Source organism: Sander lucioperca, chromosome 22, assembly GCF_008315115.2.
Source record: "Sander lucioperca isolate FBNREF2018 chromosome 22, SLUC_FBN_1.2, whole genome shotgun sequence".
Lineage (NCBI taxonomy): Eukaryota > Metazoa > Chordata > Actinopteri > Perciformes > Percidae > Sander > Sander lucioperca.
Genome location: NC_050194.1, coordinates 17,234,990 through 17,258,085, shown reverse-complemented (window position 1 = coordinate 17,258,085; position 23,096 = coordinate 17,234,990). Strand labels below are relative to the sequence as shown.

The window sequence follows — 23,096 nt, the reverse complement described above, 5'->3', positions numbered from 1 at the left end:
AAAACAACTTCATTAATTTGACAACACGTGCAGCATTCAGCAAACGCACTGCAAATACCACAACACAACCAAATAGATAAACGCACTGCAAATATGAAACGATGCAAAAAGAAAAGCACACAAACCCCGAAAAAAGAAGCGATGCAAAAAGAAAAACAACTTCATTAATTTGACAACACATGCGCAGCATTCAGCAAACGCACTGCAAATATCACAACACAACCATATACATAAACGCACTGCAAATACACACAACACAACCAAATAGATAAACGCGCTGCAAATATGAAACGATGCAAAAAGAAAAGCACACCAATCCAGAAAACAAATGCAACAAAAAAACGCAGCATCTAGATTACACAACGGAAGTTCTCCAGACCTCTAGAGGGAGCAGCTAGTGGAACAGCTGGATTTTCGACCTCACGGGGAGAGAGGGAAGGAGAGAGAGAGAGAGAGAGAGAGAGAGAGAGAGAGAGAGAGAGAGAGAGAGAGAGAGAGAGAGAGAGAGAGAGAGAGAGAGAGAGAGAGAGAGAGAGAGAGACTGCATAGACTGTAAATATTAAATCTATGTTTGAGATCTGTTTTCTCTCGTTTGGTGGGTGTGTCTCGGCTCAGGTCACAGCTGATACTCAATCAGCAGAGACGTCTGTAAACTCGTGGTGATAAAACATTTAAAACTGCATCAGCGTTTAATGTTGACGTTTGTTTAAGCCATATTACATGAGAGGGTTTAATTTCGAGGTCCGAAATTACTGAAGTGTAGGCCTCCTCAAGTGTAATATTGTGATTATACAACAACGGTTACCAACAAAATAAGTGATCAATCTGTATTCATATTGTGGAGCAATTCGCTCTTGAAATACAAAAAACAGACAGGATTTCTAGTCCCTCCCTGTTAGTAAACCAGCCAATTTACCGTGGGATTTATCAAAGTGAATAAATCCCACCCGCACATATAAACACAAAAGTGCTTTGCTAACTCCAACGTGTTGTAAGTAAGACATCTGCTGAAAAAGTTATTGTATTCATCAGCATGATTGCCGTACTGTTTAGTTCACAAACATCCAACACACCAAAGTACAAACACATAGCGGACCAGACGCGAGCTTTTATTTTGAAAAGCCGAAGCTCGGGGACAGCACCAGCCGGGAGGGAATGAGACGGGAGCATAGACTGTATATTAATAATACATTATGTTATTAATAATAATAATAATAATAATATGAATTTAATAACGGTCGAAAATCCAGCTGTTCCACTTAGCTGCTCCCTCTAGAGGTCTGGAGAACTTATGTTGTGTAATCTGGATGCAGCGTTTTTTGTTGCATTTGTTTTCGGGGTTTGTGTGCTTTTCTTTTTGCATCGTTTCATATTTGCAGCGCGTTTATCTATTTGGTTGTGTTGTGTGTATTTGCAGTGCGTTTATGTATTTGGTTGAGTTGTGTGTATTTGCAGCGCGTTTGCTGAATGCTGCGCATGTGTTGTCCAATTAATGAAGATGTTTTTCTTTTTGCATCGCTTCTTTTTTCGGGGTTTGCGTGCTTTTCTTTTTGCATCGTTTTTTATTTGCAGCGCGTTTATGTATTTGGTTGTGTTGTGGTATTTGCAGCGCGTTTGCTGAATGCTGCGCATGTGTTGTCAAATTAATGAAGTTGTTTTCTTAATTTGCTTGTGTTTTGTCTATTTGCGTGTGTTTTCTTAAGTTGCAGGGCGTTTGCCCTGTTTGTTTTGATGCGCTGGATTTAACCAATCATCGACCACCTACCAATGAAACGAGCTCTAGCCAATCAGATGCAAAGTAGGGGGGGGGGGTCTTTGCCGAAATGTGAGAGTGCGGTGCCGGTGTGGTCTCCGTGGTAACGCGGCTAAAAAAATGAAGGCAGAGGCAAAGTTTATCAAACTTGGAGCATGTAGATACAGCTTTAGTTGAGAAAGTTTGAAAGGACTTAAAAACAAATGGCGCTGGGCATGAAGGGTGGAGACGGGAAGCCGTTTAGCACGTAGTGCCTCATTTTTGAGGGAGCCGGGTGCTTGCTTCTCCAGCGCATGTTCAAGGAAGATACTGTACGGCAGCAGCGGTAAGAAAGTGCTTGCTAGTCATTAGATGCTAGTCACAAAGCTTCGGTCCGTGCACTCTGTCATACGAGTACGTTACCGGCAACGACTGCTACCGCTGCGACTGCGCCTTCACTGACCGACCGTGATACAAACAATATGTGTGTGCACGTTCATAGAGGAACATTATTTGTCATGAACGGTGGCCACTGTGTAAAAGCTATCTGAAGCCCAAACTGCCTTGACAAAGCTGTCTGTTTGTTATTAGCATGGCAGTTATTTAAACATAACGGCCTTGCCCCAGAGTTTAGACGTCTAGCTATATGAAAAGCTAAACAATGCGACGTTTTTAATAAATGTAAAGCAGCTAATGTCAACATGGACAAAATCATGAATGTACTAATTCGCTTTTTTGATGATGACCTGGCCAAAGTAGCAACACATCTAGAAAGTTTTGTATCACAATGATTCATTGTAGGATTATGATATTGCAATATGTAAATCTACATTGACTCTTAATTTAACAAAAAAGTTTCAGGCTCAGGATTTTTTTTCACTTTAAGCCCTGCATTTGAATGTGGGTAGTAGGTGTAGGCTGTGGCCCTGGGGACTGCAGAGGATGCCGGAAAAAATAAGATGAAACAGAATCTACTTTTGGAGAAACGCAACCCAACATCACGCTGCAGTGGCCAATCACGTTACCTACCGCTGATCAGACAAAACGCAATGCAGTGGGGAACACGATAGACACATATGGGCCATTTAAGTGACACTACCACACCACCACACAACCCTGTGCTAAACGCAGCAACGTCTGATTTGGTGTGAATGCAGCGTTACCAGCTACTGAGTGAAATGTCCATCTGTTTTAGCCTTTATCTATTAGTGAAGCTGTAAATCAAGGTAAGTTTAAAATAATTATTTTGCATAATGAAAAAAAAACGTGAGTAATATTTGTGGCCTTTTCTTGACCATTAAGGTTGTAAATCATGTGCAGTGTCATCAGACAACATTAAGGTCTCCTCATCCTGTTTGATCCGAGTCTGAATTGAATGAGGGAGAGAGAGAGAGAGACCAGAGCAGGGAGGGTTTGTGATCCATAACAGGCTTAGTCCTCTTTCAAACAAGGGTACTGGAACTCAATTATTTAACACCGCAGGTCTGTGATCCGCTATATGGTCTGTCACCCTGCCATGACAGGGATTTGCCAGGCTGACGTGTCATTACCGCGAATGAGGGCAGAACTTTCTAACGTTAAGACTTTTCATAGAGACACCTAAAAAAGGCTCTTTTTTATCTTTATCTAATTGTGATTTTTGAGGGATTATTCAGATGCAAGACAGTTGAATGTAGTAGTTAAGTTAAATTCAACTCTTAGGTTAAATAATAGACGAAAAATAGATATACAAATTTTGCTGAAGAGAAGCGAAAATGCAACAAACGGAGGAAAAAGCAGCCAAACATAAACGAGTACAAGCAAAACATCAACCAGTTCTCTTTACACTATCAGATAACCTGTGTTAGGACCCGGCTGTTAGGCCACAACAAATAGGAGACACACAATGATAAAGTTTTCCAAAAATATATTTTATAAAACCACATTAGATCAATTTAAAGGATGATCAATGTGTGGGGTGGGGTTGTCAGTATAGTCATTGGTGTAAGTGTACATGAGTGATGGATATGTGTGTATGAGTTTAAAATGCAGACAAAGCATATACAACAGAACCAAACCAACGGAGACGCAGGGAGAGCTGGAACAGCAGCAATAGGCAGGCAGGCAGCCAGAGAGAGCAGAGCTGCACTGCAGCCAGGCTAGTATACACTCAGATTACACTAATGAGCACCTGCAGAGTCAGCAGAGACACAGGTGAATCACACAACAAACGCACAACAGCAGGGGTCGTCACACCTGCAAAAGATGAAGTGCATTACTGTTTTCCAAAAGTTTTTTTTGTAAAAAAAAGCTTGTTGGATGTTTGATTGAATGGAAACGAGTTGTCTTACTTCAAACTTGGTTTAAGGACCATCGAGGATGCATCATAACAATGGCACACACCACTGGAGCTACACCTCCAGCCAGCCTACAGAGTAACGCATGCGCAGGACAACTTCCTACTAGTACGGCACCTGCAACAGCTCAACATAGACTGTGAACAATACTGATCACAGTGACTGATCTACATAGCTTATCTTTTTTAAAGGCAGGCCAAGAAGTCCTTTTCAGAAAATTTTTCCATGAACAGGATGTGTATTGTTTTGCTTTGAAGATGCAAAAAGTAAATACAGATCTTTTGTTTTCTTGTGATCATAAAACCCCTAGGATACATACTCAGAATACATAGTGAGAAACTTCTGTACCCATATATAAAATCCAGTAACTTTTACAAAAAGTTGATAATTTTTAGACGCACCCAAATGCAGTGGAACAAGTCCAGTTTACACTTGAGGGTTAAAATAATGCAGTCTAGCTGGGGTAATATACCATCTACTGGTCAGGATTTTGATAAATACTGCCTGTATTAGACAAAGGATGAGATGGTTGTGTGAGGACAATGAGAATAGTTTGAGTCACATCACCGACCTCCTGATCAACCAAGTGTCACTGCTGTGCATCAGATCGGTTCAAAAATAATCCCTGAGGTATTTTAGTGCTGCCTTATTGCAACTCCGCGAGGACAGTGATTTATCAGAGTTTATTAGGTTTTTTTTTACATAACAAAAGCAATTTGCTTTCATCCGAATGGTATTAAACAGCACAGGGGACGTGGCTGGTGGCTGTTGAGTGATGTGGTCTGCATCAGTGAAGCTGTGAATGTGAGTATAGGGATACTGCAGGTAGAAGACGAACAAAGAGGCATGAAAACAAAGTAACTAAATGAGAGGGAAATGTTTGGCACTAACATGCTGCAGAGAACAAAGACGTGATTTACGATAACATCTGCTTTAGGGAAGTGATCCCAACATATGGTTACCCTTTAAAACGAAGCAATATCTATTTGTGGCCCCTCGTTAAAAGTCACATATGTTAAAGAATATTAAAAGTCAAACAGTTATTTTTCCTACTCAGATTCATTTATTTGGACTGACTTGTGGTGAAATGAGAGCAAGTCACAATGTGTTTCTGAAATGTTTTTCTCAGAATTATTTTTTGCTTTCCAATCCTGTTAATCATTTTTGAACTTGGGACCTCTTGGAGGTGTCCCGAGTCCTCCCCCCCAGGTTGGGAACCACTGCTTTAGGGCTGCAACTGATTATTTTCATTATCAATTAATCCATACATGATTGTTCTGTTTGATCAATTGATCGTTTTGTGTAAAAACAAATCTCATAAAATAGTGAAAAACAAGTTCCAAGAGTTCAAGTTGATGTCTTCAAATGTCTGCCTGACTGACAGTCCAAAGATATTCAGTTTACGATATAAAACCTGCAAATCCTCACATTCGAGAGTCTGGAACCATCAAATGTTTGGGTTCAAATTAAATGAATAATCAATAGCAAAATTGTTGTACATTCATTTTTTGGCAAAAAACTGATTCATTACTAATACAATTAACCATAAAAATCTTCTGTTCCATTTTTTTGTTTCACTCAACTATTTATTTAAATGATATATTAATCAAACATATTCACAGCTGTACACTCAATTAACTCTTTCTCCACTGCCTTGTTTAATTTTGAATGTACAGTTAACCTGTGTTTTCATTTTAGGTGTGAATCATATTTTGAGAGGATATCTTTTAACTTCCAGGTCATAATTTTTATTACATAATTCTACTAACCTGTTACAGTCACGTTTACTTGGTTAATTATTTCTCTTTATTTGAATTCTTAGTGCCAGATACAAGCTTTTTGAGGGTGAGACTTCACTACATTGCTAGCATTTGCTATGGCTGCCTGATTTCATAAAAGAAGACATGAACCCTGCATGCATTTAACCCTTAAACTACTGCCTTGGCTCTGCATTTCCATCATGTTTGTTGCCTATGAGATCTGAAATGCGGGCCTGAAAGGAAAACGGCACCGTTTTCATGATGTGATCTTGCACCTGGAATATCACAGATTGTTTTGCAGTTATTTAAGGGTTAATCAGGTGTCTCGACAAGTTATTGCTTGTGTAAAAATAAATGCATGTCTTTTCTCAACAGAAGAACCATTGGAAAATATTTTTTCAACACTTAAGTTCCTCTTCTTTTGGAAATCTTAAAAATGGAAAAAGGAAAAGAAGAATGCATCTTTTATACTTTTTGTTATACTGTTGACATTTATGCATTTTACCAACCTTTCCTCACTTGACCATCAATTTTTTTTAAGACATTAACATACTTTGTTTCTCTCTCTGTCTAATAGTCCTATTGAGTCCTGTCAGAACTTCTACGAAGACTTCACGTTGCAGATCGACATGGCATTCAACGTGTTCTTCTTGCTGTACTTTGGCCTCCGCGTAAGTAGAACTGAAGCTGCCTACATTTAAAAATAAATAAATAAATAAAATAAAATATGTAGTTGTTGTTTATCTTTACTCTTATCTGTGTACCTGAAAACTGTGAATCTCACTTTGACCCTTCACTTCCATCAGTTCATTGCTGCGAATGACAAGCTGTGGTTCTGGCTGGAGGTGAACTCGGTAGTAGACTTCTTCACGGTTCCTCCGGTGTTTGTGTCGGTGTACCTGAACAGGAGCTGGCTCGGTAAGGATGCTCACATCACACGCACAGGCTGTACATTGTACTGTGGATCTTTGGGTTGGCGGAGGAGGCTGTGCTGCCCCCCAGTGGATATAACAGGTCTAACAGCTGTTGGTGAATGCAACGGATAATCTCAGCCAGTCACTAAAGCTGAAAAAACGTAGTATTTTGTGGTCATTTACATGGGGACACCTACAATATCAGCCATACAAGTTTGACATTTTTTGTCACAAAATGAAATTAATGGGACATTGCATGACATGCATGAAAAGTTTGAATCATCCTCACTAATACTGCGGAAATAGTGCATCAAATTAAAAGACTCTGTTACAGCACAGCATAAAACACTGAAAAGCATGGTGACTCAAAAAGCTTTATGAGCTTTACTCGTCAAACTAATGCTTGTTTGCATGGCAACACTACCAAATATTGTATGGTTGTCATCTGGTGTGCCGTTTTAAAATGTGCATTTATGCAAGTTGATTTAAAGGGAAATATAATGGGTGCCATGTCTTTGGCCATGTGTTGTGAGCAGTGGGCCTTGTGCTGCAGTGTCACATGCCCTTTACCTCTCCAGCACACCTGCAATAACACTCGGATGAAATTATTCTGTGTTCGAAAAGTACACGAAAGGGTAAAAAAAAAAGGTAATAGGCTTTGATGGGGGCTCGAGCGCTAGAATAGAAGTCAATCTGCTAAATGTGTGAAGCTCATCACTCGGAGAGGTCTGTGAGGAATTACAGGATTAAGGGTCGGTCTTTTTTGCTGCATTACAGGTTTGTATAGCTGCTTTTTATTCTCCTGTCAGCTTAGGAACAAACCTGCCGTGTAGCCAACTCCAGCAATGAACACTCTTAGAGTCAATATGACAGCTTGATGGGTACAGTTGCATAACGTGCCTGTGTTTTTCCCTGGGCTAATGTACTGGGATTTATGGTGCAAAAACAATAAAAGTATAACTAGCCACTGCTAGTTGCTTACGCCATCTAGTGGGCATGTGTGAGTATGACAGTATTGTCATGTTTTGGGCATCAGTATAAAGTGTCCATGTCATTGTTAGTTGCATTATACTGAAAGTTATTGGTTTGTTAGCAACAATGCATTTGTATTGGCCATTTTATTTCTATAGTTTAGCAAACAGTGTTTGCAATCAAGCTTAAATGAGTCAGTATTTTTTTTATTTGATCTCCAACTCAATGTATCCACTGGATTGTCATGAGGTCAATCTTTGTGTTTTCTGTGGACATTTTATGTATTTTATGTTATTTTAAAATATGTGCTTTTTTTGTATCCTGTTTTCAACTTTATTTTAAATCATTTGCATGCACTATTGCACTACTTTAGTGCTATTTAGTGCTTTTATTTCTCTTCTGATAAAGCCTGTGCTTCACTTTTCTACACACCATTAGTGTAATCTGGAACAACATCAAAATTCGGAAGCTGTTATCGATGCATTTTTCCCATCACAATTATTTAGATAATTTATTCCTGTTGATAGGCCTACTTTCTCCTTAAAAACATTCTACTGCGTGTGTAGTCACGGGACTTCGCCTGGACCAGTCAGCCGCATGGAAAGCATAATGGAGGACAACTTAAACACCGAGTCCGAGTCAATTGAGCAACTTGTGCCCCAAAAATACGCAGTGTCCATCGTCTGGAAACATTTTGGCTTCAGAAAAGATGATTTAGAACAACGTGATTAATTATCGTTCATTTATCGTTATCGTTTTGATTTTAGGTCATATTGTGCAGCCCTACCATGCTGTCTTAAAAAAAATCAAGCCCTCAGACCTCTCCTCCCCTGCATGGCCTCTGTTAGGTCTGTGTGGATGGAAAGATGTGTTACACTGAACAAGTGTGTGTGTGTGTGTGTGTGTGTATATATATATATATATATATATATATATATATATATATATATATATATATATATATATATATATATACACACACACACACACAACTTTTGTTTGGTGTTTTAGTGATGTTCTGGGTTCACAGATAGTTATAAAAGGTTTTCAACCAATCAAATTAGAGTTGTTGTAAGTTGAGGGCACAGGAGAATTCAGCTGCTCATTGTGATGCTGCTTTCTGTTGTTTACTGAAGAGGTTGTTACAGATATGAAGGACCAACCCATCACTTATTTTAGAAAGATATTCACATGATATTGCAATATTTTCTCTACATGATTGTTTTGACTGCATTTCTTAAAATTCCTGAGTCAGACAATGTGAGCATTCCTGCAATTCTGTTACTGTTCCCATCTTGTTGTTTGGTTGCTACCGTTTGTGTATAGGTGTTGCTCTTGTCATCTGCTCCGCCAAGCATGCATGCTGAACAGTTCCTCTATTTTCTGTATTTCACACAAACCAAAATGCTACACATCCTGCTAGACTCCAGCAGACAGCAAACAAACAAGTATCCATGCACGTAGTTGACCGTGTACAGGTTTGAATACTTTTGTGTAATTTTTGTTGTTCAAATGAACATGAGCTTAAAAGATATACTGATATTTCCTGTGATTTTTAGATCTAATTCCAGTGGAAAGAATTCTGTCAGACATAATCTCAGTCAGTATGGTCAGTGAGCAGTTGGTCGTGGAGGATTAGTGACTGATTTAATGTTTAGTTAAACTGAGGTTAAACAGGTGAGTAGGTCATACCAGCTCAGCAGCAGCTGTCTAACTCCCTCCTCTGATCAAAACTCTATATTTCACCGGGCGCTCGGCCAATGTGCCAGTCTGCCAATCCTCATGTCTGATGTCTGCTAATATTCTCTCATACTAACATTGATGCATGAAAGGCTTGCGGGTGCGAGCATGACACACTTTTGGGATGTTGCATAGAACATGCCTTCATGCAGAAACAAGCTTGTGTGAAATACTGTACAAGCAGCATGTTTATCTTTTGAAAGTGAAAATAATCTAGTCCAACTCGTTCAAATATCACAAGGTAAACAAAACATAACTCTTCCATATAAGATAGTCATGTCTTGGTTGCCACATGTTGCAGCTTTTTCCTACTGAGCTGAAGTGGAGGAAGCTTTTTTTAGATTAAATTGTTTGAACGAAATGTCCTCAAATGCAAATGCTCTAAAGCAGTGCTTCCTAACTTAGGGGTCAGCAATTTTCTAAATTCTCTAAGGATTTTACTGTAAATAGCTATGTAATTAGATTAAGGAAAGAACGTGAGACACAGTTCTGAGACAGTCGTTTGAGTTTAGTTTGTTGTGTTGAGTTTATGGGCAGTTGTTGATTTCCAAAATTTCCTTTTAAAGAGAAGCTCTCTTTTAGTTCATATTTTTTATGTTTGACCTTTTTGGCTTGTGACCCCCTCAAGTCAAAGCAATATCTTCTTTGCAAACCCCTAATCGCCTGATGCATAGGTCTCCCAGTTGTGACCAGTTCGACTTTAGAGTGATATTTGAATAATTAGAAGAGTCCTGAAGAACCAAAGTGATCCAATAATACAACAAGAAAAAGCCAATATTAAAGGAAAGTCTGAAAAGAATGACATAACTTTGTGTAGCAACTTTCTTTCTTTTTATCAGATTTAAGTTGCAACCCTTTTGGGGGTCTGCTCTAGGCTGTGCCAGCAACTGATTGAAATCACAGTACCTAACTGGAAGTGTTCCAATTGAACACTTTTTTAATTTTTGCCTAAAATTAGCACAAACCATAGACATAAACCTTCATATGCATTTGCAGTTATATAGCAGTTAATGTATAGGAAATTATAAGAAACTATAGGACCTGTGATATAAAACGTTCTGCGGTCACAAAATTGTTTATTTCTTTCATACGTTTCTCTAATCTTTGCCCTCCTTTTTTAGAAAAACAAAAACAGAAGTGACACATACAATTTAATTTTTTTACATTTCAGCTCAAATGGACTTTGCAGACTTAGATTTCCATCAGCTGTTGCATTTTCTCTATTTGCAGTGACGTTTTTCATGCTGCGCATTTAGATTTTACGTCCACTACAATGGCGATTATTACATCAGCTGTGATTAATTTAGGGATTAATGCAGAATCACTAAACCCATAGGAAAAAAACAAAATGATTGCCAAAGCTTGTCATTTTTCCCAAACACAGCTTTCGCTGGCCGTTCACATGACTTGTTTTTTACTATAAAGGCGAGACATGCTGTTCTTGTCCAAGATTAGAGAATGAAATTTGTTTTGTCAAGAGCAGTTGTAGAGTCATAGGGATGAGTTGTAGGTTACACTGTGAAGCCAGCTGATGGACAGACTTACTGTCTGGCCTCTTCCTTTCCCTGGATGAATCCTAAAGGCGCTTACACTCTAATATCCTGATGGGAAAAGGGTTTGCTTTAAGCTTGCCGAATGCGCCTGATCACTGCTGTTGTTGTTGATGCTATGAAGGTCTGAGGTGAACACATCAAAAAGACTTTCTTTTTGTCTTGTTTTTCTCTTTTTGGAGGAGGATCATATTTTTTTTACATGGTAGCTGGCAACGTGAATGCAGAATAGAGAAGGTGTGGATGTGAAGCAGTTTTTGGACTTAACATTGGAAACTTTTGCCTACAAAGAGTAATTTCCAGACATGATTCCCACTAAGATGTTAGTGTACAGGGGGCCCGATGGAGGCACACACTCTCAGACAGTTTGTAACACAAGGAGGCGCAAGAAATCGACCGGGGAGCTCTTCCAGAAGGGCTACAGAGTCAGGATGAGCCATGCGCAGGTCAGCGAGAAAGAGGACCAGGACAGTATCTGCTACAGCCTCAGTGCATGCTTCCATGTAATCTCCTACTGGGGTAAGACCTGCAGAACGTGGGAACGAGGGGAATCTCCACTAAAGCGGAAGGCTGGCGTGTCCAGAGGTATTTGGACTCCAGCTGGATCAGGTTCAGGTTGAGGATTTGCTCTGTATTATGCTCCCCATCTGGCAAACACTCACTTGAAATGAAAGATGAGCTTTGGCAAGGCACACCACAGTTCACGTCATTTCATAAAAGATTATTTATTTATACTTTCCTGGCTGAATGATTGCCCGTAATGTCTTTGATTTGTTTCATTAGGCATTCACACGAATCTATTCCAGCAGGAAAATTTGTCTGCCGGATTACAGCGTGCAGAAATGGATTTTACTTGATTGCTCACTCTTGGCTGAAGTGGCATTTAATTGTTCATGCCGCACCGGCACTGCAGTGGATTCTGCTTTTTTCTGAGTCAGATCAAGGAATCATTTTGGCTTTTAAACTCAGGTGGGAGGTTCCATTTAGCAGGTAGTTTACCGCACGCAGTGCACCTAAATGATGAAACATAAACAATAAAAAAATAAATTATTTTTCTAAATAAGTCATGTTTTTGAAGGAGATGATTGTCTGACAGAAACAACAGTAAATTGGTTAGAATGAGGTTGTGATTTCACGTATATGAGGCTTAAATGATGATGTGATGCAGTCAATCAGTAATCGTATAGAGGAGCTCAGGCTGGTGTTGTCACTGCTGATTTTGTTGGTGTTTTGCCGTCCTTGAACTCTTGGCAACTGGCACAAGGTTTTTTTTTTTCTTCCCATAAATACCCTCACATGTAGGATTTGACGTCACGTCTGTTTAATCATTGAGTTTGGTTTGACAGTGTCCACCTGTCTCTAATCCAGGTTTTCATCTCAGCAGGAATGAAACGTGTATCAGGTAGATGCCAGTGCTTCCCGAGGCTCGTGAGATTAAAGAGTTGTGGGTTGGTGAAGCGATATCTGGGATGTTGAGCTTGTTTTCATTTTTTCCCCACATATTCAAGAAAGTTTCTTTTATGATACAGTAAGGCTAAGTATCGCTTGATCAGTTGGAGTTTATTTTTTTCTAACAATATGAATCCAATGAAGTTGCTAAACATGGATGAAAGTATGAAAGGTATGATGTTCTTGTAAGGTCGAATTGCTCTTGATGTCGTTTCTATTTTATTAATCATCTCTGATAACTTCTTTATGGTCTTTTTTTCTCACAGGCTTGAGGTTTTTAAGGGCCTTAAGGTTGATACAGTTCTCAGAAATTTTACAGTTTTTGAATATACTAAAGACAAGGTAAGTGTATTCATATTTTATTTACTTTTTGCCAATGTAGCAGACAGTTTGCAGTTTTATGTGTGAACATTGCATGTAAAGTGATGTGAAGCAAACTTTTTTGTAGCTATAAGCATGAATATAGTTTTTGTTTGTTTGTTTTAGGGGAAACGTTTTTGCAATGTTTTCCCTGAAGCAAAATAAGCATGAGCACTTGCTTTCATTTGATTTGATAAACATTAACATTAAGTTTACTCCTCAGTACTGCAGTCAGTAACGTGTACTTATATGATGGAGTCTTGAACAAAACCGCTTTCTGTTTGTCTCCTCGCTGCTCAGAGTTAAAGCTTTTTGCACAGATGTCAGGAAGAGCTTATAGCGCAACAAAATGCTTTAGAATAATCTCTTCTCTCATTCACTCAGATGAAGGTAAATACAGAACACAGAGTAGGAGAGGACAGAGGTCAAGCAAGGACTTGTACTGCATACACGACATACTGTATTATTTAAAGAACGTCGCACATATAAAATTACAGTACTTACAGTACATACATAGTGAGGAAGACATTTGCTAACAAAGTGCATGTGTTTACATTTACATTAGTCATGTTTTTTTATATCATAAGATACTTTTTGTGTGGAAATTTAATGGAAATGTACGCAAACTCGTGAAAATACATGTTTCAATTACTAATAGAGCTGTATACTACATCTTTTTTATGACAAAATGACAAAATAATACAAAGTATGCACTTTAATTCTATACTATTAGTTGAAAAATGATTTCCATTACATTAAATGCAATAGCTTTAAGGAGGATTTGTACAGCATGCTGTTGTTGAAGTCAATCTTTTTCTTTTTATAACTTCTATTTATAATTTAGCATAATTTAGTAATATAATAATTTCTCTCTGTAGCTCCTTTACACAACATCACTCTCTTGACTGAATACAATTTGAAAGCTATATAATGCATTTTAATGCATTTATCTTCCAATCTAGCAACGTGTTTTGACATCTTAGACTATATTTTCCTTATACCAATGTAATAACTAATAATTAACAACTCAAACTTTGTTGTCTGACTCTTTTTTAAATAGCAACTCAATAAAGCTGGTGAACCTGTGTTCAATCTTCATAAGCACATGGCTAACTGCAGCAGGATTCATTCATTTGGTAAGTTAGTGGGAGCCATTTAAGTTTGTGAAAGCATGTTGGTATTGCAAATGAGCACTCACTTTGTACTGATTTAGTTTTTACTTTTAATACTTTTCATACTTAGCACTTACTTTTTCCTGGTTGTTGTACAAATCTCGACCTCTGTTCCAGGTGGAAAACTCAGGGGATCCTTGGGAAAACTTCCAAAATTCCCAGGCACTTTCCTACTGGGAATGTGTCTACTTACTCATGGTTACTATGTCCACTGTTGGCTATGGAGACGTTTATGCAAAAACCACCCTGGGTCGCCTGTTTATGGTCTTCTTCATCCTCGGTGGTTTGGTAAAAATCCCTCTCATTACTTATTCCTGCTTAATATCTTCCATGCAACCAATCATCACAGCCCGCCAGGTGTTACAAACGCATGGGACGTGCTCTCAACTCAGGACGCCCTTCACCTGTTGTTTACACTGAGATGTTTTTGTGGCTCACCACATCACCACAGTATGTTGCATGTTGTGTATTGTATGAGTTGTCCACAGTATTGCAGCATTTATTCAGGTATAATGCTGACGTTTTGTTCTGTTATTTATTCATTCTCATATGAGATGTAGAATATTTGAGATTTTTTGCATCTGTTATTAACTGTAAAAGTACTGCGGTTTCAGGTGGCTTCACCCTCCTGCCTCCCCTCCCTCTTTCCAACAAACACAATGATACAGATGTGATTTATTATAGCCTAGCTTGATGGATGTAGTGACATTATCTCAGTTTCTGCACAGTCATTTAAAGGTATATTAGGGTATGAAATGCATGAAGCGGAGATTTCACAAAATAATGATGATCAAATAAATCCTTAATCTTACAGAAAACATATTTTGTGGGATTTACTACAGACCTGAGTTACCTGATTAAAGAGTAAAGCCAAAGATCATTTCGAGATCATAAAGTATTATTCATAACAGCATGGTGACACACTGTAATATGGGTAGAGTTGAGTATAAAAGAGGTTTAAGTGGCATGTTATATGTCCACTGAAAGCCAAAGTTAACTTTCAATCAATACATTTTTACACTTAAATGAATCCTAAATTAAAGGAAGTTAATGGTTTAAAGATCCACATTTATCTGCTTGATTTAAATTTTTACAAAACATGCTTATTATAGTTACCTATAATGAAAAAGATGCAAGCATTCAAAGTTTTTATTTTACTCTCTGGGAATATCTGTGAAACTGCACTTGTGCCTATTTTACACACATTTTTTTAGTTTGTAAAATAGCAATAGCAGACAAATGTATTTTAAATTAAAGTCCTCACACTGACACTTAAATAGGATCCAGCCAAGTTCTTCCGGTCATTGTCCAGCAGTGTAGACCATTACAGTTAAGTTAATGTCTGCCATCCATTTGGCTGTGCTATCCAAATCAACCTGACATATGTGTTTGTTGGACGAAACATGGCACATAAGGCTTTTTCTTGATTTTTATAATTTTTATTTTTCTGTCACAGATTGACATATCGCTCATCAGCTGTCATTTTTCTCCTTTACTCTTCCAATATATCCGTAAATATTGGCTTAAAATTTCCTTTTTCATTTTCATACTTTTCTTGATATTTTGAATGTAACTGTGATATAACTTCAGGCTACATTCAGTCGACTTATTTGGATGAACTTTTTTATTTTCTTTTTCCTGTTAGCAAATAAGTACTAATACTACTTCTGCACACACAGTAGTGTTCCTCTCTTATACATATTTCTTTAAAAGTAGAGGACCTGCTCTTTGCCTATCTTTTTTTTAGTCTTTTCTTCTGTCTCCTATCTTCTCCTTAGGCCATGTTTGCGAGCTACGTCCCTGAAATCATAGAGTTAATAGGAAACCGCAAGAAATATGGTGGTTCCTATAGTGCGGTTAATGGGAGAAAGTAAGTATTCAAGGAGGCTCTACTGCCTCCGCCGCAGTAGAACCTTCTCTGCATGCCCTTTTCTTTTTCTTTTTCATGCATGTAGGCCATGTTTGCTCGCTACGTGCCAGAAATTGCTGCTCTCATCCTTAATCGGAAGAAATATGGAGGGAGTTATAACTCGACCAGAGGCAGAAAGTAAGTCAAACAAATGAAAAAACAGCAAACTTTTAATGGTGTGGTTGTGTGTGACTCAATTGGCCCTCTCGTAAAGAGGTGACATACCCTGATTTCTGCTTAAATAGACATCATGAAACTGTAATTTGAAATGTAATGATCTCAATTAGCATTAAAGTCACACTGTGACTGAAGAACTTGGCCATGATCAATGTGTAGAGTTTGTTGTATTGCTGCTGCTTTTATCTGTGCAAGCTGTCATTGCTGCTTGTCATAAATGAACGTCTGCTTTTACACTGCAAAAAAAATCTCTACCTCAAAAAGTGATTTTTGTCTGTTATTGAATTCTAAAAGTCTAATTTTCTTTAAAAAAAAAAAAAAATCTGGTAGTTTTTTTTTTAAACCTGTTGTCAGTATGTTGAAGAACTTGATGATTTTAGTTTTTTATGTTGATTTTTGTTTTCAGAAAATAGGACTTTTAGAGCTCAGAAAAGAGACAAATGTGACTCGATAAGACAGAGATTTTTGCTGTGTATCCATGTAAATGTATTATTGTCGATGGGACACGTAGGATTTTCTCTCTGATCTATCCCTGTAATATAAACTTTGATTATCCATGCCAAAACATTTTTTTAAATATACTGTATACTGAGTAGCATATTTAATTAAGCAAGAGTATATTTTATTTCTTATTCATTTTATTAAATGTTAGTTTTGCTTCAGAAATCTGTAATTGTTGCTATGGTTGCTGTGGTTAAACTTTAATCAGAACTAGGTTTGTATCTTAAATTATGATTTTAACGGACAGTTGCCAGCCAATCAGAAATATGTGTTATCCATGGCAACGATATAAAAGCGATAAATAACTTTAGTTATTATAACAGCATCCCCTATTGTACTGTGTATAACAACGTTATTTAAGAACAAAAGAGAGATTTCAACAGGTGTAGCACAGTTTATTCTACTGTGACACGTTGAAAATCCTACGTTTTGTGGTGTCTTACTTGTAATGAAGTTGCTTATTGTCAATGTACATTTGTGCCAAATTCGTGTTTCTAAATCAGGTTTTCACAGTCATTCACACAGTTTGATTTTGTTCACCCATCTCTCTGTTCACCCACCCAAACTCAAATTTCTATACAAGACAAATTGCCCAAATAACATAACAGGAAATTGACAAAATTATAAACTCAATAAACTGAAAACCTGAGTATATATTTATTATTTAATAAAATTATCAAACTCATACATCCAATTCCTTATGCCATTGCTTGCTTTGTGTTGATCTTTGGAACTTTGTTTTTCTGTTCTGGAAAAACTTTGTTGTTGCCATGCTTGTCTATTTTTCACGCTTTTGCTGCAGAATATTCTTGGCCTTTATCTTCAGTCTGACCTACACCCTCAGGACTAAATAAAAGCTATGTTGAGTTTACAGGAATAGTTAGAAAAGTTAGATAGTAAAATCAATCACTCTTATGTCTGTACGATAAATGTAAAGCTAGGGCCAAGAGGCAATTAGCTTTGCTTAGCTTAGCATGTAATGGGCCTCTGACACCGCCACACGGTAACTCACTGGCTATAGTTATTTCAAGCGATTTCGATCACAGCGGTAAGGGTATGAAGCGGTTGCTACACAAACGTGCACAGATTGTGCTCTGCCGCGCAGAGTTCACTGGGCTGAACTTCTGCTAGTAACCGCCTGGCTTGGGCAAGCCACTTTGGGGAACGCTCTTGCATGTAGGCGGTTGCAGCGCTGTGCTGTGAAAACAACTTAACACCCCGTAAAAATACAACTTATCTCTTACATACATTTTTGTGCCTGGGTTTTAAGAAACATGTTAATTAGTCATCTTTAGATGTGCTGGTATGTGTATTTTTGTCATTAGACAGAACAAGGCTAGCGGTTTCCCTCCTGCTAAGATAAGCTAAGCTAATCGCCTCCTGGCTCTAGCTTCATATTTAACGCACAGACCAAAGATTAAAAAAAAGTGCATTTCCCCATCTGTCAAACTATTCCTTTAACATATACACTTTCGTGTCCTAAGCTCTGCAGCTGTTTCTAAAGATAGTGAGATTCTGCTGGATGCCTCCAAACAAAATATGGCTTCTTGTAGCATGCTTTTGGTACTTGTGCTCGTTCACTTAGTTTTGAAGAAGTCAGACTTGGTTTTGGAAACTCTCTTAAACCAAATCTTTGCTTCTTTTGTTTTGTAGAAATCTCACAATTAGAGCTTCCTAAGTCATGTTTTTGTATCTTGTACAATTCTGTAGCCATTATTCTGTAAATTATTTTGATTATTGGTGAACAGTCAGCTTGTTTGTGTTTTTGTATTTGGTTAGATTTACTCACATAAACATCTGGTCGACATAATGGCTTTACAGTTTTAACAGCTAACATAGTCCCAACTTTTCACCAACAGTTTTTGAGAAATTTAGACCTGGACCTAGATCTGTGGACATAATTTTATCCCTGTATGATTTTATTTTCGACTCCTTGCATTTCAGTATTAATGCATTATTATTGTTCTATTTCCCTCTGTCTTCTTCTTCATCTCTACTTGTCATTTGCACCATTACTGTCATAGATCCATCCATCCATAGAGTAACATCCTTGTGACTGTTTTCCTTTACATATTAGCGGAACAAGTGGTGCAAAATAACAATGATTCTGATGCATTTATTGTACATTAAAGTCACAAAGAATCACTGCAGTACAGTGAGATGCAACCTGAGTAAACATCTGAAATTATTTTCGAAATAATTCATAAATAAAAACACAAACACAGGAAGAAATCTAAACTGGGTTCCTTACATAAAGAATATGTGATGTGTGGGAATCGAGATAAACTGTGCTGATTTCATAATCTCCATCTAAGTAAACTGATCCTTTATAATCTGATACTGAAATCCACAGTGCTCTCTGACCTACTCACTCGTCACGACAGGAACATCAAACATCTATCCTGTAACATAGTTTTTATCATTTCAACTAAATCACCTAAATAAAAACAGTACTGATTACTGTACCATTACATCTCTCTCATCTCAGATTTACCTTTTGATTCCAGGACAAAGATGAAGATAAAACAACAATTTGTGTGTGTGTTTTGTTGTTGACTTTTATTCAGACTACATTTTAGTTTCATTATGATTCTGCACCTTGTTTTCCAGGCACATCGTGGTCTGTGGTCATATAACACTTGAGAGTGTGTCCAACTTTCTAAAAGACTTCCTACACAAGGACAGGGATGATGTCAATGTAGAAATTGTTTTTCTCCATAAGTAAGTACAAAACCGCAAAATTCATCACTCAAGAAAAAACACTCATCTCTTCAGGAGAATAGAAATAGTGCTCCTCCTCATATTTAAGAGTTTCTCTTTTTTTATCTCAGTATTTCCCCTAATCTTGAGCTGGAAGCCTTGTTCAAGCGCCACTTCACTCAGGTGGAGTTTTACCAAGGATCTGTCCTGAACCCACACGACCTGGCCAGAGTCAAGGTAACTGACAGATGAGACTCTGTGGCTCAGAGGGAAACTGTGCTGTCTATAAAGTATATACTTAAAGTTACTGACTGATGTTTTCTGTTTGCCGTGTGTGATTTTTGTTTCCAGATCGAATCAGCTGATGCCTGTTTGATCTTAGCCAACAAATACTGTGCAGACCCTGATGCTGAGGATGCATCCAACATCATGAGGTAAACCAGAGCAGCTGCTCCACAAATAACGTTATTTTTTTTAAACCCTGTGACCAATTTATGTTCAATTGTGGTGTAGCTTCTGAGAAATGTACTGTACATAGTTTTGGAGTGGAAGAACTGAAATTGGTAAAAGTTCAATGAAAAATAGGACTGGATGCACTCAACTCACGAAGATACTTAGAGAGCTTTGGGCGCTGGATCTTAAAAGTGAATAATCATAAATAAAGCTACTAGGACAGCACTCCAATTTGGTAGTTTATTGCCACAAAATGGACGTTTCGGACAGCGCCCTTCATCAGCGTGTGCGCAGGCAATTACAGTTTTCAATAACAAATTTGGATGAGGAAACAAGTTATTTTAATGGATTTCAACTTTAGTTCTTGGAAGAACTGTTTCATCAAAAGATCCACTGCTATATAAATACAACACAAAAAGCTTAATGGAGAATTGCATTAAGGCAATAAATATTCAGCTCTTTAAAAGTCAGAAATTCATTAATATAGCATTATACAAATGTTCAATAATCTAATCTACTGACATAATACATACAATAGGCCTGGATTGGAAATATGACATCAAGATCATACAGTACTTCTAAAAGTGAGTTTATATTGTTCCTTCTTTCTGGACTTCAAAATGTGAGTGTAAGCGAGCGTGTCAGAGTTGGCTCTCACTGTAAGCACACAGACTCTCTGCATGAACAAACTCCTTGTGCTCACTTTCCCTTTTGGAAACTCATCAAGAACTCAGAGAGAAAACATGAATCAGTTACAACACACCCAATTCTCTTTCATTAAAAGACACAAGAAACTGTGTTGTCTTGAGCTTTAAATCTCATAGGCATAAATAATTGCCAGCTGCAAATTGTGTTAATCATATACATTCATATTTTTTTTTTAGCTGTAAGACGTTTTTATGTGCCCAGAAAAAGTAGACAGTGACACAGGAAAAGTCTCAACTGCAAGTGGTCTGATTTTGTTTTGTCCTTCCTGTCATGCATCAGAGTAATATCTATCAAGAACTACCATCCAAAGATCAGAATAATCACTCAAATGTTGCAGTACCACAATAAGGTTGGTATAATCTGTTGCTTTTACTTGATTTATTAATTAGATGTTTGAGGTTTTTGTTGTATTTAAGCATTTTGATATGGATATTTATGTTTGTTAGTACTGTAAGGCTACCACGTTACTTTGTTTTTTTGCCTTAAGGCCCACCTTTTGAACATCCCGAGCTGGAACTGGAAGGAAGGAGATGACGCTATTTGCCTTGCGGAGCTAAAGCTGGGGTTCATCGCTCAGAGCTGCCTGGCTCAGGGCCTCTCCACCATGCTGGCCAACCTTTTCTCCATGAGGTCCTTCATCAAGGTAGCCACAGCTAAGATGCACCCATCTGTGCTCACTGGATTAAGTTCATAAGTAAAATTTGCCATACATACAATCTGAATAGATAATATTGATTATCCCAGATGAGGCCCATGTGCAGCATCTGGTGAGTTGGTGGTGATGAACTTGTAAAAGAAATAAATTAAGCTTGCACTATTTTGTTTTTTGTGTTCAGTTCTTTTTGTAATGGTACAATCTTTCTGTATTTTGTTACATCTTTGTTGTAGATTGAGGAGGACACGTGGCAGAAGTATTACCTGGAAGGAGTATCCAATGAGATGTACACTGAGTACCTGTCGAGTGCCTTTGTGGGCATGTCCTTCCCTGTAATTTGCGAGTAAGTGCACTGAAACAAAGGCTTTTTTTTTTTTCGTTTTATGCAAGAAATTAACACTCGTGGCATTTAGCATTGGTCTTTTACTTACACCTTTAAAATGAAGAGTCTGTAGTAAGAGGGTGAAGATGTGCAAACAACAGTGTGGAAGTCTATGATGAGATAATGTTTTAACCTTAAAGCTACAGGTTTCTACAGAATCTGAAAGTTGCTGTGGTTGCAATTGTTTCAATGATTTTATTTATCTCAAGATTACAAGATAATTATCTTATGTCAGAATAATTCAGTAATTTTCTTTATAGCAAGTTACATCTTTTTGTAATTTACAGAGAAGAAAACAAAAGGCTGTTTTCTCAAGCCTTGCATATTATCCCCTTACAAGAAAACGACAATAATTGTAATGATTGGTATTGTGACCTACAGATAATGGAATAAAAAAGCAACCATTGCTAGAGATGGGTATCTAGGATTTTATTTATTCCAATATAGATATTGTTCATCAATACCGATAGTTACCGATACTTTTATCGATACTACTGTCTATAATTTGGTGCAACGCTGCAAAAATAAAGATTTGGTAAGATTTAAAGGTGCAATATGTAATACTGACAGCTAGTGTTTAAAATAGTTACTGCAGTACAAATTGAAAATACTGGAGAGAGTCATCTCCCCTGCCCGGCAGCTAATGTTACACATTGTAAACAGCCGTGGCCCGCTTGCCTGGTCCTCCGGTAACGTTAGCAGTTAGCATGGCAGCGTTAGCAAGTACTAGTCAGGATCACTTTACTGGCTGTGTCTCAATTGCTTTTGCAAGTAACCAACTTGGGTACTCTAGCTAGCTATATAATTCAATGTGAGTACACGAATGTTGAAATGACATAAAATTCCCGTCCCTTGTAGCCGTGATAAATTAGACAGGAAGCTAAAGCTTACCTGTTCAGGAGGCCAACTCAGCGTCCTTTTTTGGGCTCTAAGCTGTCTCCATCTTTCAAATACATCTCCAATATTTACCCGGGGTTTGTTACGTCTCTGGTCACGCAAGAAACATGCCGTTTTTTTTAGGACGAGTAATTCTATCTCCGTTGATCCTTACCTTAAAGGTCAGCCCACCTACGTTACTGAGCCTGGACGGACAGCTAGCTTAGCTTCTCGCTCACGTCGGGGCAAACCCCCTTCACTTTAATCAGCAGGTGGGACTTAGCTTGGGTCTTGAGTTGTAGTATTGTTCAGTTGCCGATAAATAGCCTAAATTGTACACACACTGCTACAGTAAGTTCAAAGCTATAATCTTACTGCTTAATATTCACCGCCGTCTCACACAAACACACACTGCCACGTTCACAGCTAACTGCTAGCTTCATACTCACCGTCACACAAACAGTCTTTGTCTCTTTCTCTCTCTAGCGCTCACTAGCTTATATTGTACATGATCAGTTATTCCTTGAAGAAGTTCGCTACTTGTTTTATAGCCTAACACATTTTAGTTAAAAACTTCCAGAATTTTTTTTCCCAGATGCTGAGATACAGCGGGTGCCCTGGCGGCGTTTCATAAAAACTGATAAGCAGTGTCGTTATCGTTTGTCCAGGAGCTTATTGATACGTTGGTATCACCCAGTCTGATACCCATGCCTAACATCGCCACTCTATGGCTTCTGTACATGTATGGGC

At 38.0% G+C, this 23,096-nt stretch overlaps 1 protein-coding gene across 30 annotated transcripts in view; it reads left to right on the top strand.

The window, feature by feature from the left end:
- Positions 1-23,096, top strand: part of LOC116060962 (calcium-activated potassium channel subunit alpha-1) — a 93,716-nt gene that overhangs the window by 37,924 nt on the left and 32,696 nt on the right. For 15 of the 30 annotated variants that reach the window (XM_035997708.1, XM_035997706.1, XM_035997724.1 and 12 more), the window contains exons 4-15: positions 6,406-6,499; positions 6,635-6,746; positions 12,720-12,795; positions 13,874-13,949; positions 14,103-14,273; positions 15,764-15,855; positions 19,183-19,293; positions 19,404-19,509; positions 19,624-19,706; positions 20,713-20,782; positions 20,921-21,076; positions 21,322-21,431. In XM_035997708.1, coding sequence (XP_035853601.1) covers positions 6,406-6,499; positions 6,635-6,746; positions 12,720-12,795; positions 13,874-13,949; positions 14,103-14,273; positions 15,764-15,855; positions 19,183-19,293; positions 19,404-19,509; positions 19,624-19,706; positions 20,713-20,782; positions 20,921-21,076; positions 21,322-21,431 — 1,257 coding nt within the window. Of the gene's footprint in view, positions 1-6,405; positions 6,500-6,634; positions 6,747-10,520; positions 12,626-12,719; positions 12,796-13,873; positions 13,950-14,102; positions 14,274-15,763; positions 15,856-15,940; positions 16,033-19,182; positions 19,294-19,403; positions 19,510-19,623; positions 19,707-20,712; positions 20,783-20,920; positions 21,077-21,321; positions 21,432-23,096 lie in introns of those variants that run through there. The other 15 variants (XR_004896396.1, XM_035997699.1, XM_035997700.1 and 12 more) reach the window with 3 other exon arrangements.